The sequence below is a fragment of the Rhineura floridana genome, chromosome 7 (assembly GCF_030035675.1).
Source record: "Rhineura floridana isolate rRhiFlo1 chromosome 7, rRhiFlo1.hap2, whole genome shotgun sequence".
NCBI lineage: Eukaryota > Metazoa > Chordata > Lepidosauria > Squamata > Rhineuridae > Rhineura > Rhineura floridana.
The window spans coordinates 36,041,700-36,062,305 of NC_084486.1; the positions used below are offsets into that span (position 1 = coordinate 36,041,700).

General features: G+C 42.7%; 2 protein-coding genes and 1 pseudogene across 15 annotated transcripts in view; 2 read left to right on the forward strand and 1 right to left on the reverse strand.

The window, feature by feature from the left end:
• The window catches only part of CDH23 (cadherin related 23), a 785,528-nt gene that overhangs the window by 60,034 nt on the left and 704,888 nt on the right, over nt 1-20,606 (reverse strand). The window lies entirely within an intron of this gene.
• VSIR (V-set immunoregulatory receptor) overlaps nt 2,128-20,606 on the forward strand; it is a 41,337-nt gene continuing 22,858 nt past the window's right edge. The window contains exons 1-3 of the mRNA XM_061635228.1: nt 2,128-2,444; nt 16,410-16,853; nt 19,527-19,583. Coding sequence (XP_061491212.1) covers nt 2,369-2,444; nt 16,410-16,853; nt 19,527-19,583 — 577 coding nt within the window. The 5' untranslated portion in view covers nt 2,128-2,368. The remainder of the gene's footprint in view (nt 2,445-16,409; nt 16,854-19,526; nt 19,584-20,606) is intronic.
• LOC133388593 (zinc finger protein RFP-like) lies at nt 11,128-12,474 on the forward strand (annotated as a pseudogene).

Sequence of the window (20,606 nt, forward strand, 5' to 3'; positions counted from 1 at the left end):
TGTGCTGCAGTTTGAATCACATTCAGGGCACTAACTAAATACCCTGACAGATGTCATTAATGGAACAATAGGTCGCTTTCAGGCCAGGCTTCAGTAACTGTTTCAATAGGATGAGCTGTTCATGCATATTAACTAACCAATATTTAATGATTTCTGATTTTAATTTTTTTACGTGGTTTACTGTATGTGTATATATGAATGTATATGATTTTGTAAACTGCTTTGATTTTTTTATGAATAGTGGTATACAAATATTTTTATAAACAAACAAACCTTCTTTCCTCATGAACAGAAGGACAGATTCAATACATCAAGGTTTTGCTGTATTCTTCAAATTGCACATGTCTATTGACTAGTTTGAACATCAGGCCACAAAGCCCACTGTTAAGTACCACTGCATTTCAGAAGACACATTCCTAAACTTGTAATACCAACCAGCCCAATCAGTTTAATTGGCCACTCATTGTCTCTGCAACACCTCCTAGACAAAGCCTCTGGAAATCATGTAATGACATGGTACACAGCAAAGCTGTTGTGCAACATCCTGTGATTGAAGGGTTGTCCGGCCATGCAAAAGACATCTTTGCTAAGTGTCTCTTGCAAGCTTCTCTGCTTGGTTTCACATGTGAGCATGAAATCTCCTTTCCCTTTATGCTCCTTTTTTGATCTTTGTTCTCTTGCATTCAGAGCTGCGCCCTCTTGACATACTATTTTATCTGGTTATTTTAATATTGCTTTGTAGTTATCAAAGAGCACATTTTAAACATGCTTAAGTGAGTAAAAAAAGCCAAACACTGCATAAAGGATGAACCCTGGCAACTTAAGCTGATTGCCACAACCAACTTGTTTCCTACAGTTCCACAAACACTCTCTCCCAAGGTCATCCCTACCACCACCACACAGAACATGCACCTGTGCACAACTGGAAAAAAAAGTAGCAGTATTCCAAAAGGGGGAAATATTCAGTGTGATGTGTCCACATCACTGCCCCTCCCACTCCTACCTGTGGACTGTACACCCTGTATTTTACCAGTGTTTGTCACTTAACAGGTTTGGAATAAAGGCAAAGGATGTGCAGTGTATATATCAGTTATGTGCCAGTCAAGCAAGACAGTTTCCTTTGCATTTCATCCCCCCATTCTGATAGGAAAGCATAGTAGCTAACAGCAGTTCCTTTGATAACTGCCTTTCCATTTGACCTAATGAAAACAATTTCATGAACTTTGTATCTTGCATACTCTTAGAGCAATAGTTATTACTGTTATAAAATATACAGAGCTTCAAATGCCCCCTCAGGGATATTCCAAGGCCAATTCTCTGAATCTTCTACTTTCCTTTTAAAAAGAGAGTGTGTGTTGCAAGTTGCTGGCCCGTTTGCCTGTTGCAAGGATGGGGAACTTGTGATCCTCCAGATGTTGTTGGATGCCAAGTCCCATCATCACTGACCATTGACCATGCTAGCTAGGATTGATTAGGCCTGAAGTCCAGCAACATATGATGAGCCACAGGTTCCCTATCCCTGACCTATGGAGAAGGGAAAACATGCAGATAATTGTTTAGTAATAAGCAAATCCACTTCAGGTTAGCTAATGATGACTGACAGGCACTTGACAATGGTATTGTATTTAGATTTTTCAGATGAACATATCAAGCTGCCCTTTACGGAATTAATCTAACCTTAATATTCTATACTAGGGCTGGCAATGACTCTTTGTTCTTTCTCATTCCTTCCAAGGGCCAGTGCCTGGAAATGGTGGTGGCTCGAATGTGGGAGTATTGGCCAACAAAGCGTGCTTTCTCACCGAGCTGCACCCTCTTCCTGCTTTAATGATTTACGATTCCTCCACATACCCACACTTGCACCATACCCTAAAGTCCTCCCCCATGCAAAATTCTAGCAAGAGGCTGGAGAATATTTCTGTTAAACTGCGAATTCTCTAGTATCCTAAGGGCCAAAAGAGGGGGGGGGAATCAAACAACTCTTTGCCACGGACTTAAAAAAAAAACAGAAATGTAAACGGCTTAGAGATTTTGATGATTAAGTGGTATATAATCTTGTTAAACAGCCAGCCAGCCAGCCAGCCAGCGAGGGAATGAGCAAAGCTAGCTCACTCCTTCCAATCTGTCAAATTGCGCGAGGCAAGACCAAAGTTACTTTCTTGCCTCTGGCTTCCAGGGGGCGCTGCCTGTTCGTTCTGCCTGCCCAGTCAAAACGTGCGCTGGGTGCGCATCAGGGCTGGTGAAATTTCCTGTGAGTTTTACAACTCCCTTCGGCTCCTTCAGACTGCCCGGCTGCGGGTACCGCCGCTTGAGACACCCACACATAGGGGAGCGCCAAGGAGTATTGTTTTTTAACCTCAGGGACGGAATGGACCAGGCAAGGAAGCGGCGACTCCCTCCGCTGTTACTGCTACTACTAACGCTTGCCTTGACTCCCCATGAAGGTAAGGGCAGGCTCGGAGTCTTCGTTGTCGCCTCTGGAAAGGTCACAGTTTGGTCTAAACCGACCCCCGTTTGCATTTCTATTGGCTGGATCTTAATGGCAACAGCCTAACGGCATTCCAGGCTTTGCTTTGAAACCTTGGCTTCCCCCAGCTGCTCTCCTCCCTTCACTGCCTCGGAGGCTGCCTGAAGAGAGCTTGAGGCTGAAAGAGCCGCGAGAAAGGGCGGTCTTAATGGAGGTCGGGGGCTGCAGGGGGGTTGAGGGTGGGAAAAACGTGAATGAGTTTTCAAACCGTTGCTCAAGCCCGATTTTCCTGAAACCACCTTCCCCTTTGCTCGCCCCCCCCCCAAAAATGCTTCGAACCAAATGGAAGCCAAAGGGCATCCTTGGCTCTTCCTCAACCACCCCCGCCCCACCCAAACACATGCAAAAGGGGCCGAGAAGAGGACTGGTTTGCTCCATTGTGATGTCTTTGCATAAAATGGGTCCTCCCAGGTTGGAAGCCAATGAGGTTTGTAAACAGAACAGTTAAGAGGGGCTTGTTTGAGTTCCAAAAAGAGCATCTTCTTCGCAGTCCAGAGAGCTGCCTGGCTAGGCTCTTATTCCTGTGCAATGTGCATGGACCTGCCAGTATATGTTGTGAGGCCTTTGGCACACCCACCCATCTGTATCATTACCTATGTGGTTGTGGCTCTGTGGCTCTACAATAGTCCAGCAGTAATAGCTGTATAAAGACTTGGTGTGGGGGTGTGGATGGGGAGGGGAGGAAGTCCAGAGATGGCTACAGGCCAACTTTCAGGCCTTCTGCTGGGGCTATGACTACTATCTCATGCATGATGCCTCAAGGTTTTTTGTTTTTGTTTTTGCTAAACACAGAGGAAAAGGAAATTTGGGTGGTGGTGGTAATTGGGGCTCTTGTGGTTTACCAAGAGAAGCAAACTGAAAATTAAGTTATTTAATAGCAAATATGTTAAGGGAGAGGAACAGTAGAGGTAAAATGGAACAATATTATATTAACAGATAGTCTCTCCTCCCTTTGCACAAGCTGTCAAAATAATTAGCAAGCTTGCCACTTGAACCTGTAAGGAATTGTCAAACCTGTTCCTAAAATATTCAATAAGCCAGCACAGTTTGATGGACACTGTTGGCGTTGGATCTGAGCAAGTTTACATCGTTGCTTAGCCATGATTTCACTAGAAGATCTTGGACAAATAACTGTCTTTCAGATTCAGTTCTGCATAAATAAATGGGAATGTTAGTATTCTGCTTCTCAAGAGTTTTTGTGAGGCTGAAGAAGATTAATACTTTAAAGTACTTTGCAGTAAAAGGATATAACAGTGATCTAATAAATTGCCTTCTATATCCCCAAATATTATGGCTACATACTTGTACCTGACTGCCAAATTTACCAATGATTGGGAAGGATCACAATGGTGAAAAAATGTGTTAGAAACATGAGGAAATTACTTGCAGTGCCAGACCAAGACTTTTGCAGCCTGAAGTGGAGCAGCAAATGGCACTCCTTGTTGCTGCCAAAGTTAAGGTGTATAGTAGTACTCAAGACCAGTCCAGTTAACTTTGGCACCTGAGGCAGAAAATCCAACCAGCACATATCCCTCCCTGGCAGTAAAAACACAATAACAATAGATTAAACAGCTAAGAATTTGCTGTTTTTCCCTGACACCCCAAATCAGCTGCCTCATGGTAGGGCCAGCCCTGACTTTCCACACACTACCCTCCTTCTTAGACAACTGCAGGTGCGGCAGTGGGGTGATGCCACGGAACCTTCCTCCTGACACCGGCCATCACAGGATGGTGTGGGGGTGGGGCATGGAGGTGACCAAGTTGGAGTGGGGTGGGCATGCTGGCAGGAGCATCAGATTGACTCGGGAGCCACCCTCCCAGTTACCAGGACAGTGCTGTGGCAAGTTTGGGGCTGCATGGGTGCACCAGGGGGAATTCTGCTGAAGCAGCCGCACAGCCCTAACTTTGCCACTGCCCTGGAAAGCGGATGTTGTGAGTGGTCAGATGAATTCTGGAGCTTTGTAAAAGGGGGGAAAAAAAGCAGGCAGAGGCACCCCTTGGACCACCTCATTTAGTTTTACATTTTTGAAAAAAAAAAAGCATTTCTGTTTCTGCACCAATTTTGATGGATTTTCCCTTTCAAATGTGTACAGTGATGGGGCAGCCTTAGTTCCTGTTAAAGAGTTTTTGGTAGATATATATTGCTGTGGAGTGCAGAATTAACTGGGCTGTTAAGACTGACAGTTGAAAGAATAAAGACACTTAAGGCTTGTTACTACAAAGAGGTAAAGACATATATGCTGGAGCAGCCATGCAGCTTGTACTTAGGGAGCCATGACTACCTGACTGAGAACAGAGACAGGAAGAGAAGGGAGGAAGGGGAGGAGCAAAAACTACAAAAACATTTTAGGGAGGAATCAGATTGCCTTTCTGTCTATCCCCACCCCCACCCCTGGTTTGAGTCACTTGCACCATGGTTTGTGCTTTACTCTGAACAGTTCCGTCTCCTTAAAGTCTGGGCTGCCCCAGTTCTACAACAGGTTCATGTCATCCCTCCCTCATGTCCTGCTGCTTGTGGGCTTCCCATAGGCATTTGATTGTCCACTGCTGGGGACAGGATGCTGGAGAAGACAGGCCTTTGAGTTGACCCAGGAGGGCTCCTTCTATATACCTATGTGATCTGTCTCATCCCTTCACAGCTGGGCAGCTATAGTGAATGCACCAGGGGAGCAGGAGACCTGATGTCCTCTCTGAAATATTGGACTGCCCTACAAATTTGTAAAAATGCAAACATAATTTGGGTTGGTCTGTCACAGTCAAAACCACTTCCTGTGTAGCATGGAAGAATTTGGGAACATGTGCCTCTGAGCATATGGTGAGTGGTGGCAACACCTGCAATCAGCCCAAATAACAGAAACAAGACATGTGCTGTGCTCATCTTGTTTTAGCAGGGAGGAAGCAACAATATTAAGACACTTGATAGAATTCAGATAGTCACTTTAAATATGTTTGTTTTACTTTGCAATTTTAGGGAAGTTTCCTATAGTAAATCATTTTCTTTTGCTTCTGTTTTTGTGAATATGTGAAGAACTGCAACACCTTGCAACACTAATAAAAAGCTCCAACAATTGTAGAATAATGGCAGTATTCTGCAGAATTGTTTCCAATGGACATGAGGGGTGTCTCAGTTTGCACAAGATTATTTTTTCCAACAGCTAGTGGCTTTGCTGAAGTAGCAACATATTGTAATCAGTCTGATTTTACTTCAAACTGCAGCTTCAGATTCAACTGTTAATGCACCCAAAATAGAAATAGAACATAACCTCCAATTTGAAAGACAAAGTCCTGTTTGCTTCTTGAGTTGATCCTAAATACAGAACTGTCTGACATCCAATTTATCATATACATATCAGAATTTCCTAGACAATAAGAACATGAGAAGAGCCTGCTGGATCAGCCAAACAGATGCCCATGAGAAGTCAACAAGCAGAACCTGAGTGCAACAGTGCTTTCCCCATCTGCAGTTCCCAGCAGATGGTATTCAGAGACATACCGCTTCTGAGAGTGAAGGTCAAAGATAGTTATTGTGACTAGTAGCCACTGATAGCTTTATTCTCTATGAACGTGTCTAACCATCTTTTAAATACATCCAAGTTAGTAGCAATCACTTCCTACTGTAGGAGTGAATTCCATAGTTTAACTATGGACTGTGCGAAGAGGGACTTTCTTTTGAAAGAACTTCCTTTTCAGTTTTTACAAACAAGACACTTGACTTTAGGTTAGGTATGAGTCCCCTGCCTGTGACCCCGATATAGCTACTTTGAAGCTCCAAAAATATTTTCAATACATTTTCACCACATCATTTTAACAAGCAAGATTAACACCACTAGCTGAGCCAAGTTCCTTCCTCTTAAGCCCCTTAAAGGTCTTTACTTCTCTGGAGAAAGGAATAAAGCAACTGAAAAGCAGATGAACAGATATCTAACCATGCGGATACTGATGAGAAAATGCTGACTAAGAGCTCAGAGGTAAAAGGTACAGTGGGTTCCTAGGTGAGAGGTTACAGCATGAGTCAAACAGAGTGAACGAATCTGCTAGAATCAAAGTGATTTTCAATTCATATTCTCATTTTCTCTTAATATTTCTACAAGATAATAGGTAACAATCCAGTCATGAAGCTAAGAAACAAAGTACGCTGTTCAGACAGCAAGGTAGAAAGTTCATTTTAAATTAAGCGAAATACTGCATTAAGCAGTAGAGCAGGGGCCTCAGGGATCATAATATCAAACTCCCCCCCCAAATATCCAGCAAGACATTGAGAAGTGTAGGGGTTCACACCAATAATTGCCAAAATATGTATACACTAATTCCTGGTGGTGTGAGTGTACAATCTGGGGTGAACCAAGGGTTACTGTGAGAGTGCACCCCACTCCTGGCCCAGTTTCTTACACATTAATATTAGTCTGGGTCCACACCAAAGTTTCTTGCACCTCAACCATGCAGACATGTAGGAGACACTCTCCTGGACATATGGAATAGGCAGCCCTGTAGCCAGCCCTCCTTGTTAGGTGGAGCAGTCATATTTTTAGGTGGGATATTTGAGGGGGGGAGGCGCATAACTCCAGCCAATTCCCTCCTTCACTGGTGGAGAAGATATGAGCACCAGGGGAAGGTAAAGACAGTGACTTTCCTGCTCACTCTTCCTCCATGCAGAGACTGTGCTAAGTTACTTAATGCACTTAGTAAAGGTCAGAAAATATAGTACTATATTACCTGAAAATTTAGTATGAACACCAGGAATTAAATGATTGGCATATTTTTTGTTTCATAAGAAAAAAGGATGCTAAGGATAAGTGAACAAGGGGATATCAAAAGGTGTAAACAAACAAAATAGTTTGTTATAACTAAGAAGTTAAAAACTAGTGTAGAGCTTGTTATCTCAAAAATCAGTTTAAACTTGTATCACAACAGCAGTACAAAAACAGGTTTACAAACAGAGTAAGAGCACATTACAATGCAACCACAGTCAAGCATTTAGGGAGGGTGGTGCTGAGAACAATATGCTTAATTTCTCGTTGAAATTATTCTTGTTGAGAGTGAGTCCTTAACTATGCAAAATATTTACTGCATAATAGACTTCCTTTCATAAACTTTAAAAAAGGCTTGATAAACATGCAAGAAAGCTTTTTGAATTGTAGGCTCACAATAACTTTTTCAGAGAGAGAAAATGCATAGCACCTAAAAATCATACTTTATAACAATTGAAGCTTTTGATTTTTCCTAGAATTAAAGTAGTGTAAACTTTTAATCAAAATTAAGGTTTGCTGGCCTTTTTTAAAAATGCAAAACCAAATTTGCTAAATTCTTGTGAGTCACTGTAACCTGAAAAGACTTCATGTTTCCGATGCACACATTGGGAAAATCAGAAATTAGGCCTGAATTATAGCCTAGGTGGCCAGCTGGCCAGCTAGCCAGCTAACTGTAGTGTGCACAGCAGTGTTTCTGTTCCTCTAGCGCTGCTTTCATCCTTTGCCAAATATTCAAGAAAAAGTAGAAAAATACCCTCTATGATTGTGAATATAGTGAGTGCATTAAAAGTGTAAAGAGTAACTTAATTTTTTCCAGTTCATTTTATCTCTTTATTCCACCCTTTCGCAATAAGCACCCAATCATGCTCTAATCATCATAATCTGCAGAATTAACGAGCTATTACTTCTTATTGCAGACATACATGCTTCTTTATAGCTGGCTGGGTAGAGAATACAACTGAAAGTGAAACTGAAGAGCAGAACAAAGGAAAGTGTAAGGGGTGGAGCCTAATTCTAGCCCATAATACAAAGTTCTTATCTTTAACTCTTCAAGGCTCATGTTACTATACTGGCTGTTTTTTTACATGATCATTTAAGTAACTATAGAGTGATTGTGAGCATGAAAAAAATCCACCTTCAGTCAGGAAATTCTTGAGTGAGCAGACTTTGGGGGCTCTTCCAGATGAGGCTTTTGTGCACTCACCCTGTCTTATTCACTGAATTTTTCAGAGGGTCCTGTTCTTGAATTGTTCCTGTTCTTAAAACAAGCTGTCATTCTTTAAATGGAGGCTGGCATGGTTTGGCATGTCACAGATTAAAAATACAATTTCCCCCCAAAATTGGGGGGGGGGGACAGCTCTGCGGTGGCAATGACCCCATCCCTGCCTCCCGGCTACAGGGCTAGGCATAGGTTCACACCCTTGACAGTGTCTTGCACCCAACATGCTGGATGATGCAGAATTCACTGCCACCTGTCCTGCACATAGAAGTGTATATGATCTGTGGTGGCTGAAAGAGTATTCCCTAACAGGCAAAAAATCCTTTTCCTGTATTAGGACTGGCAGATGCAGTACCAGCAGGACTCCTAAGTGGTATCATGTTTTGATGTCAACATATTGATGTAAGAACTAGTAGACTTCTAATTGTAAGGAATTTATTAGGAAAGTGTGATCTGTTATTGTATTTTCACTGAAAGTTGTTATTGTTGCTTTTTAATAATGTTATTATCTTGTTATTTAATTTTTGTAAATTGTACTGTTTTTATTGATATGTATTTCTATATTTGTGTTTATTTTTTGTAAGCTGCCTTGAGGGCCTTTTGGCCAAAAGGTGGCATAGGAACAAACAACAACAACAACAACAACAATAATAAATACATAAATAAGCCTTGCAGTTTAAGAACGTACTTATAGCCAACAGATATTTCTATCTAAAAAGCAGGGAAATTGGGCAGCTATAGTGAAGGCACCAGGGGAGCAGGAGGCCTGACCTCCTCTTTGAGATATTGTACTGCCCTACAAATTTGTCAAAATGCAAACACAATTTGGGTTGGTCTTTCACAGTCCAACCCACTTCCTGCATGGCTTGGAAGAATTTGGTAACATGTGCCTATGATAGGAATATCTGTTGGGCATAGGTATGTTCTTAAACCACAAGGGTTTTTTTTGCCTATTAGTGAATTTCTCTGCTTTTTAATCCAGGAGGTAAGAAATGGGATCCTGTGCAAGTTTACTGGGAATGGATTGATCATTTGCATGCTTATTGAATTCAGTGGGATTACTCCCCTGCAATCATGCTTAGGATAGGTGAAACTGACCACAGGGGATGGGGGGTGGAGGGGGATGGTAGCAGGGAGGGAGGGAGGGAGGAGGAGGGCAGGTTTGATCATTTGCATGTTTATTGAGTTCAATGGGATTTACTCCCATGCAATCATGCTTAGAATAGGTAAAACTGACCATGAGCAGGGAGGCGTGGAGTGGGCAGGAGAGGAGGAAGAAGGAAGAGGGGAGGAGAGGAAGAAGGAACGAGGAAGGTAGAGGAGAGGGGAAGGAGGGGAAAGGCAGGTCTGATCATTTGTACACTTATTAAGTTCAGTGGGATTTACTCCTGTGCAATCATGGATAGTATACGTAAAACTGATCATGGGAGAGGGGGAGGGGACAGTAGAGGAAAGGAGGAAGGGGGGAAGAGAGGGGCAGAAGGAGGGGGAGGGGAAGGAGGGGATTGGGAGGGGTGGGGGAGGGAAGGGGCAAAAGGGAGGTGATGGGAGGGAGGAGGAGGGTAGGGCAGGTTTGATAATTTGCATGCTTATTGAGTTCAGTGGGATTTACTCCTGTGCAATCATGCTTAGCATACATTAAACTGCCCATGGGGTAGGGTGGAGGGCAGGGAAAGGAGGGGGGAAGGAGGGGATTGGAAGAGGATGTGGGAGGGGAAGGGAGGGGTGAAGGAACAGGGAGGGAGGGGATAGGAGGGAGGAGGAGGGGAGGGCAGGCTTGATCATTTGCATGCTTTTTTAGCTCAATGGGATTTACCCCTGTGCAACCATGCTTAGGATAGGTGAAACTGACCTCGTGCTGTGGAGGAGCAGGGAGGGGAGGGGGGAGATTGGGTGGGTGGGCACTGGGCAGAGGGTAAGCCCCTTTCCTTTCCAAAAGGAAAACATTGTGAACAGTGTCATTCTTTTTCAGGGTTTTCCCCACCTTTTTATTCTACAGCAGGCACATGTAGCCTCCCATCCAAATTTAAACCAAAGCTGTCCCTGGCCAAATCCACACCAGGCCTTTATTTCACTTTGGACAGTCATGGCTGTATAATTTTAGGGTGCACACTTTATTCTCTTTTACATATTTCAGCTATCATTGACATGGGCTATTATTTGCAAAACAAAGAATGGGGCCAGATGTGATTCAATACTATACTGCACGGAACACTTTCCTGGAAATATTTAATTTGTGGTGTCCCAGAGTTTATTTTGGAATGGAGCTCCCAGTTACTCATTTTTTTCTAGATATTTTGACTGTTGTTGACTATTATTTCATATATTGTTGTGTAATATATTATATTCTGTGGCACCTTTCTGCACCCAAAAATGTATAGCTTGGCACATATGCACACTGGTGCGTTAAATTCGTAAACAAACAACAAAAAATGCCACTTACATCAGTGAGGCTCAGCAGAGATCCTGAGTCACCTCATTTGAATCTCCTTGAAAGGAAATGCCCAGTTGTTGATGGGAAAATGAGAAAAGAAAACTCACCCTCTCTTTCTACAGGAGAGAGGTGAAGACATACTGGAACCCACACAACAGTAAGTGTGTCTCTACCCTAACACTTTCCTTGGGAAGTAGCCATGGCTGCGATTGGGGGTCCTGTCCAGGATCTCTGCGAGGAAGCCACTTGCCCCATCTGGCTGGAGTATTTCCAGGATCCAGTGATTATCCCAGAGTGCAGGCACAACTTCTGCCGAGCCTGCCTGAGCCGGTGCTGGGAGAAATCCAAGGCAGAGGCCTCATCCCGAATTGGCTGCTGGCGAATGTTTTAGAATTACTTATAGCCAATAAGAAACTCAATCTTCAAGAGGAGATAGAAAGAAAGGGAAGAGTCTGTGAGAAGCACGAGGAGCCCCTGAAACTCTTCTGTAAGGACCACGAAACCCCGATCTGTCTGGTGTGTGACAAATCCAAGGAATATGAAAATCACAATGTGATTCCTCTGGAGGGGGCTTCCCAGGAGTACAAGGATCAGATCAACAGCTACTTACACAATCTGAGGAAGGAGAGAGAGAAAATCCCAGCATTTAAAGCAGACACTGAGAAGGAAAGTCAAGACCTGCTTAAGCAAATGGAAACAGAGAGGGAGAAGATGTGGCTGAGTTCAGGCAACTGCGCCAGTTTTTGGAAGAACAAAAGAAGTTTCTGCAGGCCCAGATGGAAGAGGTGGAGAAGGAGATTTCAAAGAAAATGGATGAGCACATAGTGAGACTCTCCAGGGAATTCACTTCTCCTGAAAGCATCATCCAGGAGACAGAGAAGTGTCAGCAGCCAGCAAATGAACTCCTGCAGGATATTGGAAGCTTCTTGCAGAGGTCTCTGGCAAAGGAGAAGTTTCAGGGTCCTGTAGCTTTTCCTCCTGCACTGAAGTGGAAGATCTGGGATTTTTGCGATATGAATCCCTTTCTGGAAGGTGTCATGAAACAATTCAGAGGCACCCTGAGATGTGGACTTCAGCTGCAAAGAGAAAAAGTAACTTTGGATCCAGACACAGTCCATCACCAACTCATCCTGTCTAAGGATCTGAAGAGTGCAAGACTGGGAGATGAGTATCAAAATCTGCCTGACAATCCTGAGAGATTTGACACCTACCTCTATATGCTGGGACTTGAGGGATTCATAGCAGGCAGACATTTCTGGGAAGTCCTTGTGGGGAGTGAGGAGGAATGGGCTGTGGGGGCTGCCAGGAAGTCCGTCAAGAGGAAGGGTAAGATCACTTATGCTCCCGAAGAAGGGATCTGGGGAAGTGGAGAAGTGCATACCGGATCTCCTCTCGTGGTTCACGGACTGTTTTTTCCCTGAGTGAGGAGCCCAAGATGATTCGAGTGAGCCTGAACTGCAAAGGGGGTCAGGTGGCCTTTTACAATGCTAATAGAGCAGCCCTTCTCTGCACAATCTCAGCAGCCTCATTCTCTGTCACTCTCTGACTAAGGTTGGAGACAGATGCATGTTAACTCACTGCAGCTGCAATACACATGCAGCTTTCCCCACCCCCACCTCCGGATTGACCTCGGAGGGCACTTTCTCTCCAAGGAGAAGCTACATGCAGGGGGAGACTGTGCTGGGACCATCAAGGGGCAAGCTTTTCCACCTGCCTTGCCCCACCCCTCTGCCTGGCCCTTGTAGAGAGGAGCTGCAGACTGAGAGGTACTGCTGCAGGGGGGAGACTGTGCTGGGACCATCAAGGGGCAAGCTTTTCCACCTGCCTTGCCCCACCCCTCTGCCTGGCCCTTGTAGAGAGGAGCTGCAGACTGAGAGGTACTGCTGCAGGGGGGAGACTATGCTGGGACCATCATGGGGCAAGCTTGGCCACCTGCTTTGCCCCCTCACCCCTGCTCTCGGTGACATTTTTCTGGGGACTGTCCTTCATCAGGAAGATGAGTGATTTTGGTTTTTAGCTGTTGTTGCTTTTTAGAAATGCTAGGATTTTGTTGGCTTGAATGTTTGTAAATTGTATTGTTTTTATTTGTATTTGTGTTTTTCTATTTGTGTGTAAGCTGCTTTGGGGGCCTTTTTGTCCAAAAGGCAGCCTAGAAATAAACCATAACAACGTTTCTGGATGTAGGTACTATGGTTCATTAGATATGTGTTGCAGCAGGAGGATGTGCCAGGAACTATTTTGAAGGGAAAAAAAGCTTCTCCAGACTAATGCCAAACTAAACATGACGTCTTGCACAATTTTTTCCATACCCAATGATGTATTTTCTGTCATCCAATTGGAAATTAACACCAGTAATTTACTGAAGTCTATTACAGAGGGAGGACTACTTGTGGGTGCAAAAAGGATTCTAGCAACCTGTGCAAATATTCCCCCTCCCTCTGCTGCTGCACAGTGGTAGACTTACATGCATGGCACCCTCCACCTCTCTGCTATCACTCTGAGATGGGAGACCAGTATCATTGCATGCACTGCCACATAGGTTGCTGCTGCATTTAAATAACTAAAAAATGTTAAGTGTTCATGGTAAGATATTCAGTTGATAGCCATGCTGGCATTTTGATGTTTGCTTTGTTCACTGCTATCCAGATATTTTGACATTTAGGTTTAATTAAGCCTGAGTCAGGAAATGAAATCACACTCTGTCCCAAAGATCCATGAACTCTTTGTATCATCTGTTGTTGCATTAGGTACATTTAAAAACAATGCTGGGGGGGAGGGATGGTTTCACCTGAAATGTATAAGAGACATTTGTACCCTCATTTGTTGGTCAGCTTCACTAGGGATGGAAAGTTCTGTCCATTTCAGTTCCCTCAGTTTCTCATTTTTCCAATCTTAAGTTCAGTTTTCCGCAATTCTGCAGCCATGAAAATTTTCTAGCATTTTTGTGCAAATTTCTCCAAATAAACACATTTTATAGGCAGTTTTGACTAAAGTACACATTGTTGCAAATAATTTCTCATAATATAATGCATTTTATATGCTATTTTTCTGCACAGTTTCCCATAAAGTATGCATTTTTGTAAACATTGTTTGGTTGGCAAAATTTGAATAACTGCTGTGTTTCAGTTCTCATATCGTTTCAGAAAGTGCAAATTTGATAGGTTCCATTTCAGATGCGAACTGAATTGAATTTCTTGTCGAGACCGAGTGCTCATTGAATCAGTCATCAGATCCATACACTCCTACTGACTGATCACACCAAGGAGTGGAGCTGGACCAAAAATATCCTGAGTTTGGTGGTGGTGGGGTGTTTGTCCCTCCCCTCAATAACTCTTTTCTCCTCTCCCAGTTAGCTTCCAAGATTAAACTGCAATTTGCTGCTTGTTGCTTTTTAATTGTTGCACAATTCTAATTCAACAGAATTGTGCAAGATCTGTCATAATAATAAAAACACATTGGGGCTGTTGAGAGCTCTGAATGGGGTGTGTGCATGTGCCAGTCTTTCTGTAAATTAAGCAAATTCCTCTCTCCCGACTTTCTTCATCTGATGTTAAACTTCAGGATAAAGCACCCAAGGATCCAATCATATTGTTGAAATGGAGGGAGGGATGGGAGTGTAGGTCAGAGGAGGGGAATCAAATCAGTCTTGAGCATTTTCTCACTATTTCTTTCAAAACCCTTAAAATAAATCAAGTACTGGAGAGGTTTTTTTTGGGGGGGGGGAACCAACAAGGCACCAGTGGCAGGGCATTGCACTGAGATACCTGCCTCTTCTTGCCATCCCCCCCGCAACCCCCCCCTCAATAACTTAGTGCAGCAGGGCTTTGTTCTGTTGCAGGAGACTCTTGGTAAACTACAGAATTTTCTACCAGTGGGAGAGGCATCATATGAAATCTAAAAAACAAAACAACTCCTACATATACCTTAAAGTTGTTGCCCTAACAAAACCAAAACAGGATGTTGCTGCAGTTAATGAAAACATATTATGTTGTTAATGCCAGCAGATTTTTCATATTTAAAAAGCCAGAAGTTACTTAACCACATAGCTTTTTTAAAAAAAAAACTGTTGACAAAAGATACATTTTAAACAAGTTGATGGTTATAAAAGCGATGAACCACATTACATTCTGTTAAATCAGGGGTGGGGCTCCTTTTCAGCCTGAGGGCTGCATTCCCTTCTGGGCAACTTTCTGTGGGCCACATTCCAGTGGTGGGAGGGCCAGAGGCAAAAGTGGGTGGAGCAATGGATGCAAATTCTACCTTTGTACAGGAGGCTAGTTTCTACACACACTCACCCACCCTGTATCCTCCATCCAGGCAAGTTAGAGGCATTATCAGAGTTCAAGGACATATCCAGCCAGGCAAAAACACTCAAGGAGGGTGTGAAGTAGGGTCAGTGAAGAATGCAGCCTGGGGAGAATCCCAAGGGCCAGATAGACAGTCCTGGAGGGCCACAGGTTTCTACCCCTGTGTTAAATAGAAGGCTGGGTATGCATACTGTATTGAATTAATTCTAAGGCAAAATGTACCACATTGGGGCAATAGATCTTGATGTATCTTGAGTATTGCCAGTGACCTGAATGCATCTCTTACCCTGACTATCCACAGGGTACAGAGCTGACCCCTAGCTATTCACCCATCCACCCCTACTCCGATGGCAAAAATACGAGTCAACGGGCGATTCTAAATCTGAATACACTTAAATGAATTAACATGGAAATATGCAATGGTTTGTTTTATATCCCTGGAGGGGCTGACAACCCTTCTACACATTCCTAAACAATTCCACATGGGAAAAGTAGTTTTTCAAGGTTCTGTGATCTACTTAATAGCATGTGTTTGTCTGTCATGGTTCACAACAACTTAACTCTGCAGATGAATATTTCTCCTTATTTTTAAGAATTCTGAGCCTTAACAGTTTCCACAACTCCTTTAAATGAGGAGTTTTTAGCAATTTGGTCTTGAGAGGTGTGGTGAGTCCAAGAACTATGGCTGTTTCCTTTTTAATGAAAGTGGTTCTATGTGGGAAAATATGTAAAGGTGGACACAAATTATCAACAAACAGGTCTTGAGGCACTAATTGCAAATGGCCCATTCTGTCCAAAATACTCTGAAATAAGCTACTGTTGCTGCTCTTGGCTCATGTTTAGTTGATTTCAGTGAAATGGAAATGTGAACATTATTGCAGTTTGCAGAATAAAAAAAAAGTCAGGTTATAAGCTCCTGAAATGAAATGTTTTGTGGATCCTGTTGTACATAAAGGTGACTACCAAGAAAAAGATTCTGTGATTAAGCTAAGATAGCAAGAGAATAAAAGGCAGGGCCTTAATAATGCTAGAATTTCATTTGAATAAGAATCTAAGATTCTGTTTCATTATACTCTCTTGTGTAATGGGGAGAATAATGCTTCTCTTTGCTTGACATACTAAGTTGAATCATTTACAAAATATTTCACCCTGATATTCTGTTTTCTTCCCACAGCACAGTCAACAACCTTTAAAATCACCATTCCTTACACACTCTATATCTGCCCCGAAGGTCAGAATGTCACCTTGACTTGCAAGCTCAGTGGGTCTCTTGCATACCCACATGATTTTATTTCCAAATTTTGGTACTTCAGCAATCAGGGTGACGAGAGCTGTTATCAGAGACAACATATTCGCAATATCACGATAAAGGAGCTGCATCATGAATTAGAGAAGCAGCATGGATTACCTGGCAGTAACAACACTGGGCAGCAAGTGAGCCATCATGGTCTGGCTTTCTCCTCGGATCACCATGGGACATTCCACATCACCATGGCAAATCTTACTCTTCGGGACAGTGGGAACTACTGCTGCTACGTGGTAGAGGCTAAAAAGGAGCACAACAAGGCACATGCCAAGCAACAGGCTCATGGTTTCATGGAACTTCGTATACAGAAAGGCAGGTGAACTCTGTACACAAAGCAGATGTAGCTAAACTTACATATAAACCTAGATGGAATGGAATAGACTGTACTAGACTAAAAATCAGGAGCTATAGACTACCATTGGGGGAGGGGTAAAATAAGGAGAAAGTTTAAAACTAGAACTGAGCCACAGTGAGGGCACTTCTCAAGAAAACATCTGGTAAGTGGTAAAAAGTGGAGATGTTGCTCCATAGGTGGGTGAAGATGTTTGCCCATTCAGAGTGACCATGATGCTGATCCAAGAAACTGCCCAGTCTTAACTGGCTCAGTGATGCTGTCACATAGCTAATCAGATTGGCTACATAGAGTGACATAATCATGGACGCATGATTCCTAATTGGCTACGACTATTCTCAGGATGATGAAAAAGTCACAAAAATTGCAGCATGCTTAAATCTCAACAAAAAGCACAAAGTAAACTTTACGTGTTTTTCAGGATCTCATCCCATATATTTAAGAACTGTGTTGCAATCTTATGCACACTTGGAAGTTATCCCCATTGAAATCAGTAGGGCTTACTTTTGAGTAAACATGCATAGAATTCTGCTGTTTGAGAGGTGGATGAAGCCAGTTCTAATCATCAAAGTATCCTAAGACTGGCCCGTCACTGTGCCCTTTTCCAGCTTCTTCTTCTCTGGGTTCTGAGTCATGTCCTATCTCTCACACCAGGTTCCCTTTTCCTCACCTCACTCATTCGCTATAACTGCCAATGCCACCTCTTCAGATATTAGTATGAATACCCAATTGGGACCTGACCTAAAGTGTTCTGGGAGAGAATTGCTGGGGAAAGCAGGATAAATTGTTACTGATTAGGTGAGGATGGAAAATGCTATCTTTCTCTATTTTAATTATTGTAGTGCAACACAGGCAGCTCTGTGCATACTCACTGGCGAATTAGTCTTGCCCCTCTCCTCCACTCACCCCATTCTCTTCCTATGTGTGCTTTCCGGGGTAAGTCTCTGGATGGCAGGCAAAGGTAACACCAGGTTTCAGTTACACACATTTGTATGTAAAAATTCTGAAAGAAATACTCATTTAATAATTGATTAAGATGGAACTATCACACATAATCCCACTTATGCAACTTCAAACTTTCTTCATACTTGAGAAAGTCAGCAGAAAAAGTGTCAAAACCTTTATCATGAACAGCAGTATAATTTATTTTTTAATCTGCCAGCGCTTAAACAAAAGAAACCAAAGCCATACTTTGGGATATGCCCAAATAACAGCTTCACCCACAGCACATAGTTAAAACTATGGAATTCACTCCCACAAGAGGCATTGATGGCTGCCAACTTGGATGATTTTAAAAGAGGATTAGAAAGCCATTATGGTTAGCAGCCATGGATAAGGCTATGTTCCATCTCTACTGTCAGAGGCAGTATGCTTCTGAATACCAGTTGCTGGAAACCACTGGTGGGGAGAGTGCTGTTGTGCTCACATCCTGCTTGTGAGCTTCCCAGAAGCATCTGGTCAGCCACTGTGAGAACAGGATGCTGGACTAGATGGGCCATTGGCGTCATCCAGCAGGCTCTTATGTTCATAGTTAACTTACAACGCAAACCTATGGCTTGTGTCCTCAGAAGTAAATCCATCTGTCTTAAATGGAATTTACTCTCAGGTAACTGTTACAGCCTTGCAGCCTTGCTAATGTAGCATAGAATCAGAAATGAGGTGGTAGAATTATGCCACTTATACTGATCCTGCTAGAACCTAGTCTGTAATTTGGATTAGCAGCCATCACGATGGGATTCACAGTTTCCATGTGGCTTGAATGCCCGGCCCAAAAGAAACCCTCTGCTTGACAAAGTCTTAGTATAAAGTGAAGAATGGCAGTGAATTAGTAAGCAGAATAAAAGCAAAATGATCATTATTTTAAATTTAAGAAGCTTCCTAATACGTTGGATTTTGTCCTTTTTGTGGATGCTGGCTGTATTAATACATAAAGCTAACCCACAGTTTAAATGTAAATGTCCTGCCTTTGAGTCGATTCCAACTTATGGCGACCCTATGAATAGGGTTTTCATGAGGATGAGAGGCAGTGACTGCCCAAGGTCACCCAGTGAGCTTCATGGCTGTGTGGGGATTTGAACCCTGGTCTCCCAGGTTGTAGTCCAACACTTTAACCACTATGCCATACTGGCTCAACCCACAGTTTAATGATACAAAAATGAACCCAGCCTGCCCAGGCTGATGCATTCCTCGCTTTACTCTCCAGCATGGTTGTGAAGAGAATTATCTGAACCTGTTGATTCTTTTTAGACACCACAGTTTCGCGTAGCATGCCACTGGAACTCAAAACTGTGCTTAATCTTAATCATGGTTAGTGAAAACAAGCCCAGCTCTGGTTTAAAGTTTCTACTAATTATAGTTAAGTTAATCACAATCTGTCTGGGTTTGGCAACATAGCTAGCTGAGGATAGTGAAAAATGGAAGTGGAAGCTTCCAAACTCCTCCTCATCCTAAGGAAGAAGGAGGAAAGAGTACATGAATCAGGGTGGTGGTAGCTATGCTCATAACACTAAACCATAGTGGTTTATATGGTTTAGTGTTACATCTGAGCCAGCATGTTATGATTATCATTTTTTAAAAGACGGCAGGAGAAATACCTTTCCAAGAAACTGACAACTTTTTTTTTAAATTTACAGCAAATGGTACTCTTTCAAACTGTACATTTCATCATGCTGCCAGCACAGAGCGTGAAAGTAAGATTACCTTTGCAACACATACTACTGCTATGAATGATTATTTTAATATGGAGGATTGATGCTTTGATCTTGTCACCTGTCTCCTTGCCCTGGCTTCCAGTCTCAGATTTGACCATGTTGTCTAATTCTGTTACACCCTTTCTTATTTCCCCCCATCCTTTAGGCCTCCTTTGATTTCTTGCCTGCCTGCAAGTGCTTGAAACTGCACTATTGATAAACCTGATTATCTCAAGATTCATGTCTTTTAGCAACACCTTTCCTGAACCTCTGTTAACTCTTCCCTACCTCTGTCTCCCCACAACTTATTTGTCTGCCCCAACCTCTCCCTTTCTTGTCCCATCCATGTTTAATATAGACTTAACATAGACTGTAAGCCCTCTGGCACAGCCTGGCATTATTGGTGTGCCATATATGTTAAATATATATATGGAATTGTAATTGTTTGCTCTCTCACTTCAAATACAACACAAGGAGCTTGGAAAGAGGCAGACATCTATTATATCAACAGAGGGTTACAAATCTTTGTCATGCCTTGTTTTGAAAGGGGAAATCTATTATGTAGCGTCCCTTTTCTCAGGAGGGACTGGTTGTAAATCTGGCATGTGTTTCAATGGAATTTCTACATGCAACTGCTGATAATTCTTCCTGATTGTTTAGGTTAAATATACATGTAGGCAGGTAAACTGCTGTATATACAAATACATTTATTGTAATGTTCTTACATTGCAACATTTCATGTAGTGTAAACAGTTACATTCATTCTCTCTTGCCTATGGATAAGGTCTTACTTACTTTATTTATTTATTTATTTCCTGTCCTTCCTCCCAGTAGGAGCGTAAGAGCCCAGCCTTCATAAAGCTGAGTATGCACTGACCTGTGGAGGCTGAGTTTAATTAACAAGATTGTATGAACAAGGTCATTCACAAAAAAGACTCGATAGTAGTCTGTCATGAAATGCAATTCTCTCCACTTTGTCTAAACAACTGATTCGCTCCACATCCTCAGTACCCTGCTTTCGTC